We start from the raw sequence: 23,900 nt of genomic DNA on the forward strand, positions 1-23,900 counted from the left end.
GACTGGCATATGAAAAAGCCTTTGTTATTAAGCATCACAGTTAAATAGGCGCCATTCAGCTATGCTGACCTTATTAATAGTATGTTTTGGGAATTATCCATAGATAGCAACAGACTCTAAACATACAAAGGCCAATGACTGGCAATAGGGAGTTAGCTCTATAAGAAAAGTCAAATATTTTCCCCTCCAAACATACATGTAACCTTAAGCAAAAACAATGGGCTGTTATCTCTTCCAAATGAAATTTTGTCTTTTAAGCTTAAAATAGTACTAGTTAATAAACAAGAATTTTAAGTTTGTTTACAGTACCTTGGAAGAACCCTTTGTATTTTTCTTTACTTTCATGGTAATTATATGTTCCTCGTTGTTCAGAAGATGAGCTTTAGGGCCTACTTTCAAATATGAAATAGTAGCATATGCTGTAAAACTGAAGTCTTCTCTGTGGAAGAAAAAGTCCACAATCATGTCATTTCGGTGAGTTACAAAAATATAAATGAAGGGATTATGTGATGACAAATTTTAAATAATGTTTTAAATAACTTTTAATATGATTTTTTTTAATTTTCAGAGAAAATTAAGTTGCCATAAATATTTTAAGTTTGTTCTTCAAGTAAACTTTAATAACATCTTAACTTTTAAAAAACCTATGCAAAAAATAAATGAATTTGTTTTATACTTAAGATACTGTTGTAGGATGAAGTGAGCAATAATTTTCTCCAATTCATCACGTGGAAGTTTCGGGGGTACAACATCAGATACTCTCAATTTTGCTGGACCCTTTCCCAACCAAGCATCAATAAGTTTCAGTGGCGTTAGTTTTTCATTCAATTTTTCTGCTTGTTTCAGTATCTTAATTAGATCTTGGCAGTGGTCAGTTACATTCTTCTTTTCAAATGCTACAAAAGAAGAGACATTCTGTGAAACTGATATCTGATTTATTAGTTATTAAGAGTTTTTAGCTAAAGCACTAAAACTACTATCTGTGGTTCAGATTTTGATTTAATTGCATAGGCCTCAGCAGCAGAGTTTGTAAGAATCTAGGTACTTAAATTGTAAGGGCTACAAGGTGGTGCTGTCTCATGAGGGAGATGAGTTAGATGAGTGGTAGATGACTCAACCTGGTCAGGAGATGTTTTGCCCAGTACTGGGCCTCTCTGTTATTGAGTGGTATCAGCCCAGAATTTTCCAAAGGATGGTATTCAACTCTTGTTTTCCCTGTTGCTATGGATTCTGGAGATCCTTCTTGCCAATTCAGCCCATTGTTTGCCCTTCACAGTCTTAGTTTGGATTACATTCCTAGACCATATGTAACCACTAAACTATATAAAAAGCTGCTCTGACAGCTCTCACTGGTTACTGAGTCATCACCAAAAAAAGCTTTTGAATATATTGTTAATTGACTGAATTACAGATTTTATCTATTTTTGTCCTTCCTGTTCAATGACTACAGATGATTAGTGATAATCACCACACTTATTTGTTAGTCCCATTCTTCACATAAGTTTCCTTAATTGTTAACTAGAGGAATCAATGTTCTAAAAATCAATCAATTGCACCCCTTTTTCAACTATATTTAAAACCTTGTTTTTGATCTGTTAAAAAATTTTCCAGTCCAAAACTACTCCTTTGATTTATTAGATCATACACTAAGGTCCTCATGTTCTAGAAATGTTTTTCTATATGCAGTTTCATGCTCAATCACATTAGTTTAAAAAAGAAAAATCCAAAATGAACTCACAAATATCTTTACAGCAGTTATCACACATTTTATTGCAAGCTGCAGAATTCCACACTTCATCAAAATGTTGTGCTATCAACATACGGCGACATCTGAAAACATTCAGAGTAGAAATAATATTGATAAACAGATTAGCAAATAGTTTAGTGAGGATATCTACGCAAAACTTTCAAAGTGTAAAGTGAAAAATGTTAAAGCATCTATACTTTGTTTTGATTTAAATTATAATAAAAGAAATATTCAAAAGGCATGTATTAAGTGTGTACTATACACTAGGCACTGCGGATACAAAAACAGAAATGAAACAGTATTTGACTTAAGAAGTTTATGTTCTGTCTGGCAAAATGTATATATAGAGTACTTTCCTAGAAAACTGAGGCACAGAAAAGTGTGGAGATAGGATTAAGTCTTCCATTGCCTATTTTTAAATTAATTAACAAAAACTGAAAACACCCCTACTTAACACTAAGTAGGAGAGGTTCACAAGCCACTTACTAAAAGTGGGTGAAAACCCAGAGATGACTGACTACCTCCTGGGCAATGCTAAGCAAATTTAAAGACTGCAATTGGATCCCTTTATATTATATATATATATATATATATATATTTTATCCCACTTTATAGTGGAGGTAGGGACAAGAAGTGACGTGGAAAAAAGGACTATAAAGAGTCCTGAACTTCCTGTCTGAGAGGTCTTCGGCCTAAATCTGGGGCTTGGAGGATCTTGGACTAGGACTTCAACCTGAGACTCTGGCTCTTGGACTGTTTCTGGTAAGATTGGCTCTTGCTCCTATATTTAAATATAGTTGAAAAAAGGGTGCAATTGATTGATAGAAGCTCCTTTGGAGCTTCAGCTTGGATGAGTGAAAAGCTGACCTTCCTTTCCTAGCTTCTGAAGTGATTAGTTCCAGATAGGCCCCCCTTCTTGGAGGAGGTTGCATGGGTTGCTTCCTTGTTTAATTCATCACCAAATCCTCCGGCTGAGGGTTTAAGGAGTCCTGCCTGGGTTGAACCAGGGACTGGAGCAATGTTTAGGGTGATAAGCTAGACTTCTTACTCTACATTTTCACATTTCTCTACTTTCACTTGTTCCACATCTTTGTAAATAAAGCTACTGAAAGTCAATTTGACTTGAGCTATAATATTTTTAAATTGGTGACCAGAGTACTATCTTAGAATTCTCATATATTTAAGTCAAATCCTTAATTTTAATTCCTTAGAAAAGTAAAGTGATGACCAGCAGGAAAAAATTATTTATTTTTTGCTAAGTCTTAATACAAGAAATTGAGTTTTAAAATTTCAGGTATGATTTATTGGAACCACTTAAGTTCTAAAGAAAAATTTCCTCTATCTTTCTCAGATTATTATATGTATCAGGAAAAAAGCCGCCTATGGAACACCAAAAATTCTATCACTGTTTAATCCTATATATCAGATACATATTTATTTGGTTCAGGAGTTGGTTTGGTTGTTTACATACACATCTGCAATTGTGACAAGGGAAAAAATTTGTTTTATATGAAGAAAACAGAAAAGTAACCATATATCTTTAGATCTTTTTCAGCTTATTTATAATTTTCATGTGGTTAAACTGAAAACAGGGTTTCTGTATTAATACAACTGAGAATAAATGTGATGAGCTCAGCAACAAAGTGGGAGCTAATTTTCTGCATGTGCTATATAGCCCAGGACAAGCTTCTCTGAATAAAATTAATCAAGTTATTTGAAATTATATACCTTAGTTTGGCCATCCTTCAATCCTATACCAGCATTCTTAGCCCTGAATTATAATGAAACCTGAAGTAGATTTTGAGGCAGCAAAAAACTAAGGCTAGGTAGGGAAAATATTTTAGAGAAAGGCACTGCCTTTATTTCCTTATAGACAACATTACTGATCACAGTTGCCTTAGTGTACAATAGGGGAGCCAGGTGGCACAGTGGAAAAAGTACCAGGCTTGGAGTCAGGAAGACTTAAGTACAAATATCATAGGACAAGTAAGTTAACTTTGTTTGTCTCAGTTCCCTCAGCTGTAAAGTGAGCTGGAGGAGATGGAAAACCACTCTAGTATCTTTGTCAAGAAAATCCTAAACGGGATCACAAAGATGAACACTACTGAAATGACTGGAGTGAAATATAGAGAAAGATGAGCTGTAAGACAGATAATAAAGGCCCAAATCATTTTTGCTTTATAGTTCACATGGAAATGGGCAAACAGATACATAAGTAGAGCCACCTGAAATACAGATATGACATAATTCATATAGTTGATAAGCAGCACACATAAAAGGCAAAATATTAACTACTTTTAAATCTCCATTAACTTGTTCTTTTTAAATGTGTAGAATTTTAAATTGTATACTTTTATAATCTACCTCATTTGACTATCTCATTCATAAATACATATTTCTTTTTTAAAACTTTCATGAGAACATTTTAAATTAAGAATTTTTGATGGTTTGTAAGCTCCTAAAGACAAGAAAAATTTCACTTTTATCTTTGCATTCCTAAAGCCTAACAAAGGCCCAATACAGAGAAACTACTTATTAAATGATAATTAAGCAAATGATTATTTTTATATGCCAATTCAAAAATATAAAAATAAAACTTACTTGTGTATATTATGACAGTATGACACCATTTCATAAAGTTTCTGTTGACCTACATTTTCCATTACCACCATGGAACTTATTCTGAATATATCTCCAAAACCAGAGTATAAAATACAGTCAGCTTTCAGGTCATCTCGACCTATGATATATTAAATAAAAATGTTATTCTTAATATCAAAATAATTAGCAACCTTTTATGGAATAAAGAATATGGAATAACTAAACATCTCATAATATGTGGGACAGGTTATCTAAGCATGATCAGATGATAAGCAACAAATAAATGAAACTTCTATTTTAATACAGTGGCACTATTAAATCTGAAATCTAAACTAATCTAGTTTAGTGACACATTAAGAAAATAGCTAAAAGTAGTCCAGGGAAAGGATGGTAAAACAAATTTTCCAAGTGAAGGATACAAGATTTAATAAATACAAAAAATGTAACATTAACTGAATACAAATGCTGAAATTTTCTGCATATGTAAATAACCATGGATATAAAACTACCAAAAATATTTTTAATTCCCTCTTGAATTAAGAATTAAAGATGAACAATAAAAATATTTGGCTATAGACTATATCTACATTAAGTACAATGTTCTGTACATAACACGTTTAGGTCTTAGATATATACATATTTTATGATACCTGCACGTCCACTCTCTTGGTAATAATTCTCCATAGACTTGCTCATTGAATGATGAATAACAAATCTCACATCTGGTTTATCAATTCCCATACCAAATGCAACTGTTGCCACTACTACCTGAAATATTCCCAACAATTTAATTATTAGGTTAAATTGTAGTTATTTCCAAAGTCTACATATATTTCTATTTATAAATATATACTTAACCTGAATTTTATTTGCTGACCAATTTTTATGAACTTTGGTTTTGTCTTTTGGTTCCATATTTGCATGGTAAGCACCTGCTTGAATTCCCAGCTTCTGTAAACTAATTGTGACTTGCTCAGAGTCCTTTTGAGAAAAACAGTATATAATTCCTGTATAAAAATGTAAAATTTTTTTATTATGAATACCCGTTTGCCTGGGGCGGAGGGGGGTAGAAGCAACTTCAAGAAAAGGAAATTTACAAAATAATCTTAACAAATTAAAACTATACATCAGCTAAAGGAAAACTGGAGAGACTCCCAAAGCTTTATTGTTTTAATGTCTGAAAATAAGCTCTCAATTTCACTTATCCACTCATCCAAAAAATGAAAATTAAGTTTGTTCTATCTACCTTATTCTCATTCCTAATCCCCTAAAAAGCTAAAAGATCAGCCATACCACTAGTATAATTTTATCAGGGGACAAGTATAAAGTATAAAGTATATTTTGGACCATATGTAAATGATGTATTTAGAATAAGAAGTAATAAACTTTTAATTCCTGGCATTAAAAAGGCATATTAATAATACATAATAATTAAAGTTATGAAAAACTGAACAACAAATTATAAAATACAATGCTATGGTTCCTAATCATTCTCCTTTGAAAATCAACATTCCCTTTACTGGCCCCACCCAGACTCATTTTCCTCTTCAGTCTCTCCCTACCACCACTTCAATCCAGGCTTATATCTTCATACTACAACTATTATAGTAATATTCTAGTCTTTATTTCAGTTCCAGGGCAAGGCTCACATCTGTGAAGCTTTCCTTAAACATCTCAGCCTTTAAACATACATCATCTCCTTCTCAGTAGGAGATAAAGTCTAAAATTTCCTCTTATTTCTGCTATATTCATTTTACAATGTAATTAAGGTTATGCTGCATCAAGTTTACTAAGAGGGAGTTGAGGACCATAAAACAATTAACATTTCTATAGTCAAAGAGGGCATTATCATCCACACATGAAGGTCAACTCATTTTATGCAACAGCAGCTAATTATAAGGCTTACCAACTACCCCAATTTCCTCCCTGCCCCTTTTTGTGTCACAATTAAAATGGTCTTTTCTATTCCATGGGGTGGCCAGAGTGATCCTCATTATTAACAGCTATATGTATCACTGTTAATAAACTGTAACCTTGTCCAGAAAACTTGTCTCTGTCATTTTACTCACCACATCAGAATTGTTGAGTACTCATCAATACAGTTCATTTGGCAATCAAAAAAAACTACCCTGTATTGCTTTTTATGGTTACATACTGCTTCTGAAATTTGACTAAGACCTCTAAGAAAGTGGACTATCTTAAACATTTTTGGGGATATATATATATATATATATATATATATATATATATATATATATATATATATATATATATATATATATATATGATACATGTTCAATAATTGTTCACTATAATTCACCCAAGGAAAACAGATGAACTTGATGAAACTAATTTTACTACAAACAAAAGATACATCCAAACAGTCCTGTATGATTTTTTTAAAAATCTATGACTAAGCTGGATAAAAATATACAATCGTACTCCACGTTTGCAAAAAATGTCAAAAATTTTTATGTTACACTTCCAATTAGTAAAAAACCAATTTCTGTTACCACTTTTTACAGGGAAGGCATTTCTAAGTCTTCAAAGTTGTTATTTTTCCTATATTACCAGACTGTCCTTTGTATCTCCCATTAATGAGCTTCACAACATCCTCAATGAAATCCTCAGTGTTGGAGGGCTTTTGACGAACCTAGAAAAAACACATTAACTTTAAAACATAAAACTAGTAACAATCATCACCTTGAATATATCTTACCAAACTTTAATAAGTATAGTGCAATAGTGACAGCATTAGTTATCCTCAGCAATACAGTGATCCAAGTCAATCCAGACTCATGATGAAAAATGCCATTTGCCCGCTAAGAAAAAATTGGAGTCTGAATGCAGACTGAAACATAGTATATTTCATCTTATATCTATGTTATATATTTTCTTCTTTTCCATTTAAGATCTCTTCCACAAAATGACAAATATGGAAAAATGTTTTACATAACTACAGATTATTATCAGAATTCTTGCCATCTCGGGGAGTGGGGAGGATAGGAAAGGAGTGAGAGAGGGAAGGCCAGAAGAAGGGAGAGTTAAAACTTAACTTAAAAAACTTAAACTTAAAACTTAAAAAAAACTTAAACTTAAAAAAACTTAAACTTAAAAAATTTTTTTAAACTTAAAAAAACAATGTTTAAAAATTGGCTTTATGTGTAAAAAAGGAAAAAATAAAATACATGTTTTCAAAAGTATAGCCATTTAGTTCTCGCCTTTATTCACTTCATTGGCTCTCTTCCGCCACCTCTTGGATTTTGCTTTTAAACGTGATTTTTACAATTTACCACAAGACCAGTTCTAAAGTTTAGTCTGTCACATTCATTACATCATGATGTTATATAAAAAAATATAGTACCCCTAGAGGGCATTTTAAGATGTCGAAATTTTAAGTATAATGCATACCTAAAGGCCAAACTGGGAACTATTAACAAATCCATATTCATGCCTTGGCCAACATTATTTCCAGCATTATATCACCTGAGGTCTCACTGCAGAGTGCTTACTAATCTCTCCAAGAGATTTTGTATAAATTCCACTGACTTGAATTTCTCCTTTTTCAGCATTTCCTAAGAGGCTGGTCTCAAACTGATAATCCTTAGCAAAGCACAAGGTCTGATTTATTGTAATAAAGGATTATAATTCACAAGAGATATACACACTTATGGCCTATAACTTAAAATATAGGAATAATTAGAGCTTGACAAGGAATAAAGTTCACCTAACAAGGTCTGGTATTTGCATGAATCTTACAAATCTTAACCAAAAGAGCTTTAAACCAGAAAAAAGGATAAGAAGAAAACTGCCTGTCTTTATCCAGCAACCTACAACTACCACAAGGGCAGCAAGGTGGTTATGTAACAATCTTTTCATTCTTACCTAAGGAATATTTTCCATAAACACTATTCCAAACCTTCTCTTTAAATTTCATATACAAACCACCTACTCCTTGATCCTTTTCAGGCAAAAATGTTAATACTTTACTGAGAAAAGAGGCTTTTAGTAATAGTATATTTCTTCTTCCTCATACCATACCTCAAACTCCTTCTATTCTCCATTCTCTTTTCCTTTGCTTTTAGATGTATTGAACAGTTAATACCTATTCATATGCTTTTACTCTAATTGCCTTCCCTGTCTTTTAGGAACTTGCACCCTTAATCATTTCTTGTCTCCTCTCATTTTTAAACTTTTCTCAACACTAACTCCTTCCCAGCTATTACAAAAATGTCCAGGTGTCCTCCAAACCTTAAAACGCACCAAACACTCTTCATTTGACCCTCTATTCCATCAGTCATCTCTGATCTCTCTCAGAGTCAAATGTCCAAAATTAGCTGCCTACGTTCACTACCCCCATTATTTCTTATATTCCTCACAAATCCCATAAGTCAACTCCATTTCTGTTCATTATGCCATATCCTTATGCCTGTGACCCAGGTTTGCAACCTGTCATCTTTGACTCTTCTCTCTTTAACCCACCCAACGCTCCCACCCCAACACACACCCAAAGGAATAGTAATAAATACTTCAATATCATCTTGGAAGGTCTCCAGTTGAGCACCCTGGACATCTTAGATTGTCCCTAAGCTTGTTTAAAATTATCAGTGATTTGGATAAAGGGATAAATAGCATATTAATAAAATCAGCAAATGCCAAAATGAGGCTAGAGAGCTAACCTACTGGATGACAAGGTTAGAATTCAGAAAGATTTCAACAGGCTAGAAAGTTAGGCTGAATCTAGTAAGATTATACTTATGACTATTAAATTTCAAGTCATATCATTTCAGAAATTGAACCTTATAAGTACAAGATGAGGAAAATATAGTTAGATAATAATAGTTTATGTGGAAAAAGATTGATGTGTTTTAAAGGACTGTAATCTAAATGAGTCAAAATGAAGTCAATGTTAAACTGACTAACACATTCATATTTTAGGAAGGACATTATTAAGATGGAAAACATCCCAAAGGAGGTAAACCAGAATCATTAAGGGGCTTGAGGTCACAAGAGATTCGTTAAAGGACCTGGAAATGTTTAGCCTAGAGAAGATTTAGGGGTGAGAGAATGGAGTGAAAGATAAAGAAAACCACTTCACAGGTTGGTAAAATCAAAAGTCTGTTGCCTCTGGTTCTCTCAGGCTTTGAAGGCAAGATGGTTACCCTCAGGCCTGTAGCTCTTAAAAACGCAATCTGACTGATATATAAATGTTGAAAACATGTTTAATGAAGTAAACAATAAGGACTGCTGGGTGAGGTAGAGGGCCAAGGAAATCCCTAGGCTAATAAAATTATGCTTAGCCTCTATGAGACTTTCACAAGTCTCTCTATATTTGCTTCCAAGCTATCTAACAACAACAACCTTCCTGACTATGCTGTGACCCCTCCCTCCCCAAATTCCCTATCCTAGCTTCCCTAATCTTCAGCCTCTCTAAACAGTTTTTGGTAAAGGTATTAGATCACTTTGGCTGGATCAGCGTTGGTGACCAAAATGGCCTGATCCCCAAGGATGCAGGCTAGGTATATGAAGGTCTAGAAACAGTTCAGGTCAGTCAAGCTGAGTTTCTCTCTTCCAAGTTTCACAGATAGAATTCAATCAGATTAGGAAATGGCTGGCAGGAATATCTCAGGAATGGACAGGAACCAAACGTAGGATTACACAGGGAAATCACAAGCAGGGTCCAAGAAGACCAAAGTCTAGAAGCTGTGAACTCTCTCACTGCTCCCAAACTTCTCCCCAGTGCTGGCACTTCACCCCTCAGAAGATTCTCTCTCAGAATTCCAAGAGAGCCAGGAACATTTTTTCCCTTGCACTCCAGCAAAGATTTTATAGTTTTCACCTGCCACTCATTGCACTTTTTTTGGTCTTTCACTCCATACTCTCAGGGGAATAAGATAACTATTTACACATATCTAAAAGGGCTTAGGAACAAAAGGTGAAACATACAAAGATGACTTTCACTTAATCTAAGGAATTTCTTAATAATTAGAGCCATCCAAAAGTATAATGAGATGCCTGAGTAAGAGGAGTGTAGCGATCTTCACAAAAGTTCTGGCAAAGTCTAGACACTATCCATTGGGTATGCTCTAGAGGGCATACTTTATTTAGCTATGTGTATGACTAGAGAGCCTCTTGGGTTCCATGTTAGACTATCTGAAATATCTGTTCATTCCATAGTTATAACAATCATATACATACAATTGTAAAAAAAAATACAAAGGTAAGTCTACTCCACTGAAATTTCATGTAGAATATACAATTAACATAAAAGCTACATGCCTCATAATAAAGATTTGGCCGATTAAATGATGCAGTAAATGTAAAGCACTTCTCAATACACAGAATTTTCTGGGCATCCTTCAAAACATGATTGGTAGCAGTTGCTGTCAACCCAATTAGTGATGTATTGGGGAATTGTCGTTTTAAGATACCAAGTGCCTTATAATCTAGAAAAAAATGAAAAAAAATGTTAAAGTTATCCTTTCCCACCTGTAAAAATTAAAGTATGTCACAAATTGCAACAATATATGCTGTTCAAATCTGGGCTATTTCCAAGATGTGTGACCCCAGACAAGTCACTTAACTCCCACTGCCTAGTCCATGCCAATCTTCTGCTTTGGAACCAATACAAAGCATTAATTTTTTTTTTAAACCCTTACCTTCCATCTTGGAATCACTAGTGTGTATTGGTTCTAAGGCAGAAGAGTGGCAAGGGCTAGGCAATGGGGATTAAGTGACTTGCCCAGGGTCACACAGCTGGGAAGTGTCTGAGGCCAGATTTTAATCTAGGACCTCCTTTCTCTAGTTCTGACTCTCAATCCACAGAGCTACCCAGCTGCCCCCAAACCATTAATTCTAAGACAGAAGATAAGAGTTAAAAAAAAATAGTCAAAAATAATTTTATAGCTGAGTCTGGTGGTAATAAGGAATACACCAGTTTACTCACTAGGGCGTGAAATGGTTAGCCTTCTGCTTTAGAAAGATCAATTTGACAAATGAGTGAAAGATGAATTAGAATGCAGAAACACTTGAATCAGGGTGACCAACTAGAAGGGTATTAAAAGGGTCTATTTTTCTGGTATATATTTAGTAACAAACTATAATTAATATTAAACATGGGTAGATAAAACATACCAGGCCTGAAATCATGTCCCCACTGACTACAGCAATGAACTTCATCCACAGCTATTCTGGTGAATCTTCCTGCTTCATAGGCTTTCTCCAATCTTGACATAAACATTTTGCTTTTAGCAATTTTCTCTGGGGTAACATAAATGAGCTTCAGCTTAGAGTTTTTATTTACCATTTCAGCATGAACCCATTTCACATGTTCCTAGTAAAAAGTAAAAACAAATAAGAATAGTAAAATTAACTTACTTATCCATTTTGCTAAAATAAAGGCATTCATTATTATACTTTATTACTACCACCACCACCATACATTATAAATTACTGTTGTAAAAACATTACTTATTATATAGTTCAGGGTATGTGAATTTTAGATTTACTCCATACTGCTTAGTCTTTAGAATTTTAGCAATCAGGAATGTATACACCCCCACTAAAGTATTAAGTGTGAGGGAGGAATATCTATGATCATGTGTGCTAGCAAGTGACAAATCAGAAACAACTGACTGAACCCCTGGGCTGTCCAAAGCCAAGTTTAAGCCACCATTGATACATGTGAGGCACAGGAAGTGGCGTAAAGAATTGCCTTTATATTTCACGTCACTTCCTGTGAGAGAAAGTTGGCAGTGGAACTTGACTGTGGTGGAGCTCCAGTATGAGACCTCAGACTGCTTCCCTTAGACTCTCACCTGTTGAGTGCAAGGCTTAGCCCCATTTCCTTGGCTTTTTTCTGGAGGCAAGTCACTGGAAAGGCCCCTTGGCTGAGGCCTCTGAACTCCTACAGGGTTCAAACCAGGCTGGAGCAGCTATCCTTCCCTTTTTCCTCTCTCATTCTTAAGTTCTTCCTTCTATTGTAAATAAACTACCATAAAATTCCATTCTGACTTGAGAATTTCATTGGGATTTAGATTTAATTTAATTATTAGAATTTAATTAATAAATTAGAATTTAAATCCCTGGTGACCAATTAAAAAGATATATATTCAGTCCAACCATAAGTTTTACCCCTAACACAACATATCCTCAGCTGAATTTCAGTTGATAAAATCTCATTCATTCAAGATACTTTAATAAAAACAGGTATCCCATCTATATCTCAACTTTCCCCATCATTATTTCGATATAGAATTAGTTGGCATAAAAAATAAAATGCAATTTTGGGGCGTGGGGGGGGTGTTGTTTCTGAGGAATGATACACAATGATATACAATGATATGCAGAAGATACACAAAGGCCAGCAGATGGCATGGAACAAGTTTAGAAACTCAGAAATGTATAATATCAACAGATTTCATCTTTTAATAGCGTAAATATATACAATTTCTTTTTAAAAATTAAAATGAGCAAATTAAAGAACACAAAAACCAGCTGATGACACACAGATGTTAGAAATGTCGGGGATATCTTTAAAAGTTTAGTGACTTGTAAATGCATAAAAAGTACTGTAAACACCTCAGACTTCGTTTCTGATAGGAGAGGATAGGACAAGGTCGGAAGGGAGGGCCAAAAATTTTTATTTGGATTTTCCAGACTGTGGGCATGCCATGGCCCTAACCCCCAAGATGTGGAAGGGATAACTGGATTCTTAAAATGTGTATAACATGCAGAACTTTTTGCTGGATATTGAGAGAAATACAAAGACTGAATTAAGACAGGTTCCATGGCCTGGTGCTCAGTCTAATTAATATGATATAAACATGTGTTAAAAAATAATATATAACAACTGAGAAAAGAATAATACACAAAGGACATGGGGAGATGGCTTTTTAAAGAAATTAAATTTAAAAAGCAGGTCAAAAACCTCAGAATCAGAATACCACTTCCATCTCCTTTCCTCTTCATGTGGCTTGCTTCAGCAGCACAGCAGTAGCCAGATTCTAGATCTCTCAAGGAAAACCTCTAGTACAGGGGTTCTTAACCTGAGTTCTGTGACCTTTTCCCCCTATCCTATGCATTTTATATTATGCATTTAAAAATACTATTCTGAAAAAGCATCTGGCTTCACCAGACACAAAGTTAAAGTTAAAGAACTCCTATTTTAGAAGCACTGACAGAGGAATGAACTAATAAGCAAGGTCTAGAATAGGGGTTCTTAACTTTGGATCTACAGGCTACCAAGGGGTCAGTGGACAGGTTTTAGGGGGTCTGTGAACTTAGAAGGGGAAAAAAATTACATCTTGATTTTTACTAACCTCTAAGTGAAATTTTATATTCTTTCAATTATTTAAGAATGTTACTGAAACAGGGCATACACTGGGCTTCATCAAACTGCCAAAGTGGTCAATGATATAAAAAAGGTTAACAACCTCTGATCCAGAGGATATTTTTAATCCATGCCTCCTAACTAGGTTTTGGATCAACTAAAGCATCATTCCCATCAAACCTCTTATAAGAGATGAATAGGCATACGTAGTTAGCAAAAAGAATAAGTGGAGCATGTTTTATGATACATAGGAATTTTGTACCAAAACAGAAGAAACTACATGAGAGTAAACTAGTTTGCCTATGAAATATTTTTCATTTGTTTACTGCATAACTATATATCCCTAATTACTATAGTATTCTAGTAAAAAGTTAACATTTATAGCTTTAGAAAAGAGATGAAGAAATTTTTATGATTATGTCATATTATAGTGTTATATTATGTATCATATTATAATCAAATTTATAATATAATTATTATTATATATTTAGGATTATGAATCCACCTTTTATATATATATCTGAAACATACCTTAGTGCTGGAAGCATTTAGCAAAGTAGCTGAAATCCCCAGTTGTTCTAAAACCATTAACTGATCTTCCATAAGAGAAATCAGAGGGCAGATCACAAGTGTGAAACCTGAAAAATAACATTTCTCCTTTAAACTTCACAATTTCTTTGGTGTCCTATTGGAATGTTAGGGCCAAAAGGCAAAAATTTGAAAACTATACAAAAGTCTCAATATTTGTTCATTTCTCCTGTTTTGTCCATTTTCCAATGTATTCTGATATTCCAAATACTAGTAATTTAATGGTAATATTGGTTGTGCCAATAACCTTTAAGGTAATGTGGATAGGCATCCATGAGGAGCCTATAACTTAAGCAAAAAAGAAAACCCAACTTATAAATTTATAAATGTTAGTTTCATAGTGGCATTTAATAACTTCTGGATCTAAGTCCAAGTGAAAATATTATTAAATTAATGACTTTTTCTGAAAACTTTAGCCCTTCTTTATTTTGTGCTAGTTCCTGTAGCTGGGATTTGACATAGCTCGAAAAACTCAATAATATTAACACTAATACTTATTATTATACTTCAAGATTCCAAGATTTAATCAGTGTGTATACTCTTTATTTATTGATGCAGAATATAACCTTCCTAAGTTGTTGTAACCAAATAAAAATTATCTACTGCTCAGTCCTTAATAATGAGCCTCTCCAAAATAGCTCAGTTGGTCCTTGAACAACACAAAGAAAGCCCTTCCTGGTTGATAAGATTTACCAGAGCTTGTACTTGATTGGCACCCTTTCAAAAATCAGGGTTACTCCATTGTGAGGTAGCAGAATAGGACTTCAGTGGAAGAATAATAATGATTACTTAACTTACCCTACACTTTAGTTATTTACAGTTTTCAAAGTGTTCTCTTATTTCATTTGTTTCTCATAACAATCTTATAAGATAATTGTGAAAGATATTCCAAATTTATAGGTAATAAATTTTGGAAAAGTTTTGTGACTTGTTCAGTGTTACACAATGGCAACCAAACTCTTAAGTTTTCAAAGACCTGGTCCAATACTCCTTCCATTGTACTTTGCAGTGTTCTCCTAGTTATCTTTCAAGGCCTACATGAAAACACCTTCATGAAGGGGAAAAAATCGCTAAAATTAATTTTTTTAAAAGCCTAAGTAACTAGGTAAATTTCTACAGATAGCCACTCAATAATATATTCTTCAAAGATAGTATGTTATTTAGAAATTGTGTTAAACTATATATAAACTAATATGAAAGAAAACTGTACTTTCCCCCATTTTAGTAGTTAGCATTTCTTTCACATACCATCAGAACATACTGCTGGTAGCTGGTAGCACAAGCTCTTTCCACCTCCAGTAGGCATAACAAGAAATACCTCCTTTCCAGCCATTGTCACATTAATAGTTTCAAGTTGTAAAGGTCTAAACTTTTGCAGTTTAAAGACATTCTGCATAGCATCTTTAACTTTCTCAGACCATGGAAAATCTAGGATAAGAAAGACATAAAATAAATTCTATGCACTGAAACACTTAAAATATTATATGAGTGTTTTCTGGAATAGATGTTTATATACAGTATTCATTAACAAAATACAGATGGACTAAATTAAATTAATTCTTTTTAACGGCATTACTTTTTTAATATTGATTGATTTTTATGACTAGCTTGCCTTTCAGGAATTCAAATTAGTTCAATGAAATAGAGAAGAAAAGTTTTTCTTAATTCAGAAGAGGCTAACAATATTGGCAACTGTCAGTTAACATGCTAATTAATTAATCATAGTAACCATGATTAATCTTTTTTATTTTACTTTGGAATGTTTTAATGATTATATTTCAAAACAGATTGTAGATTGCACTGAGAAAATAACAAAAGTCCAGAGTACCTAGCATATTTTACTCATAGAAGGCTTATAAAAATGTTTATTAATTTTTTAACCTAAACTAACAGGAACCCAATTAAAAAAGATTCTTAATGGCTACACTTTTATTTGCACAGTTCACTTATAAGAAATGAATCACAAGAAAAAAAGCTATTTTAAATTAAATAACAATAATAAATAATTTAGGGTATGACCTAAAATCTTTATGTAGTAATTACAATCCTTTCTATACCTTTAATATTCTATAAAATTATCAGTGATGCTCCTAATGGCATTGCTGAAATACTAAAACATTCTAAATCATCAAATTCAATCAAAAAACTCTAGGTAAATATATTTTAGAAAAGCTTTCAACAATTTGAAGCAAGCTTAGTAAACAATAAGTAAATTCATGTAATTAGAACTACATTCTGCACCCATCCAAGTTAATCTAAATTTTTATTATGTCTTTAAAAAAAATAACAAAATCTAAACTATGAAAACTAAATCAATGTGTTCAACACCCACATCCATTTCTCCCTTCTCCCTGAAAGGGAATTTCTTTATAAGACTGATGCAAAATATTATACTAGAATTAGAGCAAGTTAAATTACAATTAATTTGTTTCAAGAAAACACTAGCAAGATAAAAAGTGTAACCTTGTTTATTCCAGCTCTCAGGTGAAGAATCAAATTCTGAGCTTGCTCCAGCACCTGGATCTTCTAGAGACTGCTTTATTCTCTTCTTTAGGGCAGTCTTTTTCTGAATAAGCTCTTGTTGTCTTTCCAGAAGTTCTTGTATCTGAATTTCTACTGCCTGTAGCTCACTGGTGACGGAATCTAATTCCTCACTTAGCTCTATAGGAAACAGAAGTCCATAAGGAACACAATGAGTTTATCAAACCTCAAACTGTATTGGGGATTTTATTACATGTTGCTCAGCATCCAAGCTATAGATATACCACAAAATAAAAGTAGATTTATTCAAATGAGGCTAGAATAGGGCAATCAAGAGTTCCTACACCATTTATATGTTAATGACCAGGACTTAGAACATAGGGAACTTTTTAAAATATTCAATATCTAACTACTATAATAATAAATTTAGGGACACAGCAATGTGTTGATTTACTTATTTATTAACCTAGTAACAAATAGATGATAATATGATAATAACTTTGGGCTAGAGGCACAAGGAGAAAAATCATAGCAACACTAAGGTTTTATTAATTCTTCATTAAAAAATTATACTGCATAGTTCTAATCAATATGAACACTGAAGTTATCAAGAAGTAGCAAAGCAAGGGATTTCCTCCCATAATAGTTCATGAATTGACAGCTTGAAAGCTATTAAAAGATATCCCTAATGTTTTTCCAAAAGGAATATGAAGGAATAGCTTTAATCTCAACTTACTGTTATTTACTGATACCACAGATACAACATAACATTAATGATAGCTACATTACAAAGTAAATACAACATTGCCTTGGATGACCTTTTATAATACCAGTGTCAAGCTCTGTGCCTACATTTCTCCTCCCTTTCAGGCAACTCCAAGAAAAAGCTGTCAGTACTTCTCCCACTCTTAGCACTCATGTGAAACTGTTCTCTCCAAAGTAATTAATAATCTCTTAATTGCCAAATATAACTTCTCTGGCCTCGTCTTTTTTTTTTTTAATTTTCTGAAGCATTGGATACTGTCAACAACCTCATCCTACTGGGCACTCTCTTCCCTGGGTTTTCATGACAATGATTTCTCCTGTTTCTATTCCTTCTTGTTTAATTACTCTTCCGTCTTCTTTGCTGGATCATTAGCCATATCTTGGGAAGAGCAAGTTGATAGAGCACTAGGCCTGGTGTCAGGAAGACTTGAGTTCAAATCTAGCCTTAAACATGTACTAGTTTTGTGACCTTTGGTAAGTTACTTAACTATTTGCCTCAGATTCTTCTTCTGTGTATGCTGGACAAGGAAATGGCAAACCACCCCAGCATCTTTGCTAGGAAAACTCCAAATGGGGTCATGGAGAGTTGAAAACAACTGAACTACTGAAGGATAACAACAATTCATATCTCAGCCCCTATATGAGTGCTACTTTAGCCATCTTCTCTCTATACTCTTTATGAGATCCCCTGGGTTCAACTATCATGTTTAAACAAATGACTCAAAAATTAAAATATCCATTCCTAAATTCTCTGCTGAGTTCCAATTCCACATTCGAAATATCTGTTTAATTAATGTAACACAAGTTATCTTAAACTCAACATGATCCAAAACAAGCACATTATCTGTAGTTATTTCTGGTGAGGGCACCACCATCATTCCAGCCATCCATGACATCCTTTGGAGTTATCCTTAAAATATTCATTCTCTTTCAACTCAAATAGCCAATCAGGTGCAATGTCTTATTCATTATATTTCTATAACATTTGTCATATTCTTCCCTTTTCCTCTATTCACCACCCCAGTTTGGGCCTGCACTATTGCAATAGCTTCCTAATTAGTAGTCTTCCTTCAAGTCTCTTTCCTCTCCAATGTACTTTACATGGAGTTTACAAACTGATTGCCCTAATGCAGGTGTGACCTTGTCATTATTCTGCACAAAAAATTCCAGTGGCTCCTAATGCCTCTAGAATAACATGACATATTCAGTCTGGCTTCAGTCTACCTTTCCTGAGTTACTGTATATTCATAGACTCTCTGTTCCATAAACACTAAACAAATCTACCTACTCATTCCCCATATATACTATTCCATAGCCCCATTTCCATACCTTTGTATAGATTGTCCTTCATGACTATAAGATACTCTCTTCTTACGTCTACCTCACAAAATGCCCAGCTTCCATCAAGACTCAGCTCAAATGATACGCTCTACATGAGACCAGTCCTATACTCTCAGTTGTTATTGGTGCTCTCCACTCCTGGGAACTTACTTAATATCCATTTTGTATTTACTTAACTGTATTAATGTTTTCCTCCCAACAGAATATAAGTTCCTTGAAGGAAGAGACTGTTACTTTTTTGTCTTTGTATCCCTAGTGCCTAACATAATTCAGGCAACTTAATTAACATCTATTGATTAAAACACATGAAGTCAACAAGTTGGGCTATTCAAAAGAAGACAGATAATTCTGGGGGCAGTTATTCATTAAAATTTAACTGTCGGCCTAACTTATTTTTCAGGAATACTTTATAAGATTAGAGAATCTAGATTAATATCTAGTGATAACGTGAACTGAGAAAAGGATATGAAAAACAAGGCCTACATTCCTAAAACTTCCCTTTTTTAAAAAGTCACTACCTCCAGTCTAGTCATCAGGACAGCAGAATGGACTTGGAGGCAAGGCTTGGATGTATCATTTCAAAATATCTGTATTATGTATTTTCACTGAGAGTTCAGGTTCATACAGAATTTTCACATTTCCAAGTCTGTGGCCAAATTCATATTCACTATACTCTCCAGATAGTTTTTACAATGCCTATTACTTGTGTGTTTCTGTATGTCTAAATTTGAAGCAAGCAGAATTAGAAATAAAATGGAACTAAAAAAAATAATTAGTTCAACTCACCTGAAACTGATTCCATTTTCAAACTTTTTTATAATCCCTGAAGTTCCTTCTCAAAAAGAAAGACTGATCATTAGTAAATATTTTAAATCTGATGTTCTATGTATTAAACTATGTAAAAATATTTTTACTGATTAGAATTAGAATCAGAAAATTAATAATATGTAGACTGTTCCTAACTTACAAACAGTTCTTAATTAAGAAATGCTACTCCAGCTGAGGATCCATCTCCCAATTGGTAAAGCTGTAAAAAAATCCTCTTCCCTAGGGGCACTTGGGTAGCTTAGTTGCTTGAAAGCCAGACCCAGAGATTGGAGTTCCTTAGTTCAAATCTGGCCTCAGATACTTCCTAGCTATGTAACACTGGGCAAGTCACTTAACCACCACTTCCAAGTCCTTACTGCTCTTCTGCCTTAGAACCAATACACAATATTGATTCTAAGACAGAAGGTAAGGGTTTTATTAAAAAAAGAAGAAAGAAAATCCTCTTCATTGATCAAGAACTATCCTCTCCCAGTTGTTTCATCTACATGAGATTCCTGTTCTCTCCTCCCACTAAAGACATAACCTACAGTTGCCTACCAATAATTAAAAATCTTAGCATACTTGTCTGGGCAGAGTCAAGATTGGTGCTATTATTATCACATATCAATATTATCCCAATGAAAAACAGAAAAGGCAACAAACCTTTTTAGGACAATGAAGGTACTTTGTGGCGGAGATGGTAAATCAGCCTATAATAAAAGATATTTCCATAGGTAGATAAAAGCTTGTACTGCACACAAAAACCATATTTTGTTAAAAATAAAATATACAAATACATAAATTATTTTTAAAGCAAGAAATTTTACATTAAAATAAGTATTTCACAAACTCGCTAGCCACCCAGCAATGTATTCTTTGGCCATAGTAATGTATAAAACACAGAAAAATATAAAAAAGGTCCCCAATTTTTTGTGATAAAATTTGCAGTTATGGTAGCCATGTAGCCAAAAAATGGGACAAAGGGTGCCAAGAAGAATACAAATGAACATATTACCTGAGGGATTGAATCCTTTCAATTTTGACATTCTTGCTACAAATGAAACCAAAAGAGTTTCAACTAAATGTAAGGGTGGTTCACAGGTTGTCCCTGAAAGGACAAATAAAGGAATTAGCAGTGCGATTTAATCATAATCATGCTTGAAGGACAAGAAAAATTATTTCATGGGATATTTGGTCATCTCATATTGTGGTAGTCATGGGAAGCATTTGCAAAATAACCAGCATAAACACAACTGCAATTTACATCCAAAATCTGTTGCAGTGGATAAAAAGGTAGAGAAATTCTACAAAGAATTTGGTAAAACTATCCAAATTCAATCAGCATATGCTTTAAAATTGCGTGACTGCAATGCAAAATCAAACATAAGGAAGAAAAGCAAAAAAAAATACTGAAACAAGAATAAGAAGTGGGGAAGAGTTAAAGGCCTATAGACTATTCTAAGGCTTCATATCTGTATGTCACAGATATCCCAGCTCTCGTCCACTAACAAAGATCAGAATTCAATGTCTTTCTATTTCCTTCTCTTGGAGTCAATATTGTATAAGCTAGTTTTGTTGTTTGTTTTTTAAAAGCTAGAAGGGCAACAAGAATAATGGACACTTCTGGATTCCAAGTCAGGAAGACTAGTGTGTAACAATGGGCAAGTCACTTAACTTCCTATAATGAAAAGCTACAGATGAGTTATGATCACTATCAAGAAGCAAAAAAATTACAAGTCACTGACATACTGAGGGAAATACATGGATCAAAGATAGTACAGGACTATTGCTTAAGGTAGAATGCATAACAGTAAATGAGGATAGAAAAAAATAGCACTACTCTTTTCTAATTTTGCTACCATTTTATCTGCCACACAGAACACTCTCTGAACTGGAAGGATAGAATAAATGTTATTAATAGGATACTCAATATGCAAGGAGATAAGAGAACAACTACATATCCTTGATTTCAAACTACAAGGTCTAGATGAATATGCTTTAGTACTGAATAATGAGCAAGTTTTCATGCTGAGCACTACTAGTGATCTTGGAAAGAAGATACAGAACAGGAAAAATACCAGAAGTTCAAGGAAAAAAAAGGCTCTATTTTTTTTTTCTTAAAGATGAAGAAAATGTAGCCTATAAATAAAAGCCAATGATCTTGACTTTGCTGCCCGGGGAAATAAGTATTCACAAAGAATCAAAATGGCTTCACCAAAAAACAAAAGGAAATGTCAAAATATGCTAAGTTTAGTTCTTTAACAGGCTAAAGGAATTGAGTCTCCCTATTTCTCCCAGGCTGACAAAGCAAAAGTTATTCACAATCCTAATTCAATTGCTGATCAGCATTGAAACTTTGATCTACACTACCTTCAACCTGGGCCAGTTCACCCTCCCTTAAGCATGCTCCTTCCCCTCTGCCTCTGCACTACCACCACTAATACAACTCAATTTACCAAATTGGTGCTAAGCATAATGTTGGACACATTCAAATAGTGTTAGTTAAGCCCTCTGGAGCTTAGAACTCCCATGCTCAAGCAACCCTCCAGCAGCAGGGATTTCTGTTAGTTGTCACAATGCCTGGCCAAATAGTATTCAAAAAAATAGCAAATTATCAAAGACAAATGAAATTATGCCCCAAAACACTAATAAGAGAAATGCAAATTAAAATTAACTGCAACTGGCAAAGTAGTCGAAAACTTGAAATGGATCTAAGACCATAGAAAAGACTGGAGTTAGAATGGGTCCCACTATAATGGAAAGAGACACAAAGACAAAAACAAACAGTCCCTTTCTCGAGAAGCTCTAACTCCACAGATGAAAAACTGATGGAAATTCCTCATATAGAATGATCTGGAGAAGGAAATGGCAAACCACTCCAGTATCTTTGTCACAGATACCCCAAATGGGGTATTGGAGAATTGGACAAGACTGAAAGGAATGATTGATTGAATTTGGGATGCCTATGGGAGACACATCCATGTGGATCTGTCTAGAAGGCAATTAAGAAATGTGGGACTAAAAACTCGGAAGGGACAATAGGGCTGGATATGTAGATTTGGGATTATTTGCATATGCTAATAGACAGCAGACTAAAGACAATACTGTAAATGTCAGAGAAAAGAAAAAGAAACAGATTGTCCTCCTACGGGAAAACTAGAGATTGAGGATAGAATGCTGCAAACATCACAGACTAGAGTTTGCTTTTGCTTAAGGAAAGAGGGGAGGTTTACATACAGATGTGTGCCTAAGGTTACATTTTCAGTGTGAGCATTTACACATTGTAAACCAGCAAAGACTACAAATGAGGCCTTGTTTAGTTGGTTGTCTAGACTTGGGGGAAAAATGGAGATATTTTTAATAATGCAGATTAAACTTAACTGTGTACTCAGAATACTTTCTCCTCCGGAAAGCCGGTTGTTAATCATTTACCTAGACAATTATGGCTATATCCAAAATGGCTATGATCTAGAAACAAGGCTTCAATAAAATATCCAAATAAAAATCAACTTCACAAGTATAAAAAACAAGAAGCCGGCTGGCCAGCGGTTCATCTGCAAACCATTCCCTATAAGCTATGTATGCATCAATAGCAGCTGGATAAAAACACAATTTGACAGGTCTCACAAACTGCATCAGAGCTTTCTAAAATAGTGCCTGACAGGGGAAAAAAAAACAAACTCAACTTTCCCTCCCAAACAAGCCAACAGAGAACACAAAAATCTGTCCTAAGAAGCTTTCCTAGATGATTTGGGTGGCCCAAACGCACCTTCTTCCACCAATACTGTGGCTTCCCTAATCTTAGTCCAAACCCACGACTGCCTGGTCAATGAAGCCGGGCCCTCCCAGCCGCCCACAGAGAGGAAGGCATGACTGGAAAGGGAGGGTACCGCGGCCCCTCAAGGCTCCGCGGTCGCTAACAGAGGGCGCATCTCCCCAAGAGCCCAACACAGCGACCTCATTGAGGCCTTTTTCTATGCAAGACCACCACCAGCCTCCGAACCCAGACCTGATCCAGATGCCAGCATCCCCACCACAAACCAGTAACTCACCCTCAGCAGTGAAGGAGAGCTTCCCACCGCCGGAAGTCTACTTCTTCTCAGACAAACGCGCCGGCGTAGGATCATTGGCTCGACCCTCACAGCCAATCAGAAGAAACATCCTTCCCAGATTGGTCGTAGGGGGAGGACCAAAACATACGAAATGAAACAAGACCCTCCGCAATTGGCTCGCTGCAGG

At 34.4% G+C, this 23,900-nt stretch overlaps 1 protein-coding gene across 4 annotated transcripts in view; it reads right to left on the reverse strand.

The window, feature by feature from the left end:
* The window catches only part of RECQL (RecQ like helicase), a 26,120-nt gene extending 2,303 nt beyond the window's left edge, over positions 1 to 23,817 (reverse strand). The window contains exons 1-16 of one of the 4 annotated variants that reach the window (XM_007503535.3): positions 23,714 to 23,817; positions 20,677 to 20,769; positions 20,325 to 20,371; positions 19,641 to 19,686; positions 16,731 to 16,928; positions 15,516 to 15,695; positions 14,211 to 14,317; positions 11,483 to 11,681; positions 10,628 to 10,794; positions 6,920 to 7,001; positions 5,207 to 5,355; positions 4,999 to 5,116; positions 4,349 to 4,487; positions 1,739 to 1,830; positions 677 to 896; positions 310 to 439 (exon numbers count right to left, since the gene is read on the reverse strand). In XM_007503535.3, coding sequence (XP_007503597.2) covers positions 310 to 439; positions 677 to 896; positions 1,739 to 1,830; positions 4,349 to 4,487; positions 4,999 to 5,116; positions 5,207 to 5,355; positions 6,920 to 7,001; positions 10,628 to 10,794; positions 11,483 to 11,681; positions 14,211 to 14,317; positions 15,516 to 15,695; positions 16,731 to 16,928; positions 19,641 to 19,656 — 1,797 coding nt within the window. In that variant the 5' untranslated portion in view covers positions 19,657 to 19,686; positions 20,325 to 20,371; positions 20,677 to 20,769; positions 23,714 to 23,817. Of the gene's footprint in view, positions 1 to 309; positions 440 to 676; positions 897 to 1,738; positions 1,831 to 4,348; positions 4,488 to 4,998; positions 5,117 to 5,206; positions 5,356 to 6,919; positions 7,002 to 10,627; positions 10,795 to 11,482; positions 11,682 to 14,210; positions 14,318 to 15,515; positions 15,696 to 16,730; positions 16,929 to 19,640; positions 19,687 to 20,324; positions 20,372 to 20,676; positions 20,770 to 23,430 lie in introns of all 4 variants that reach the window. The other 3 variants (XM_056799350.1, XM_007503536.2, XM_056799351.1) reach the window with 3 other exon arrangements.
* Between the last annotated feature and the right edge of the window lie 83 nt (positions 23,818 to 23,900).

Source organism: Monodelphis domestica, chromosome 5 (genome assembly GCF_027887165.1).
Source record: "Monodelphis domestica isolate mMonDom1 chromosome 5, mMonDom1.pri, whole genome shotgun sequence".
Classification (NCBI taxonomy): Eukaryota; Metazoa; Chordata; class Mammalia; order Didelphimorphia; family Didelphidae; genus Monodelphis; species Monodelphis domestica.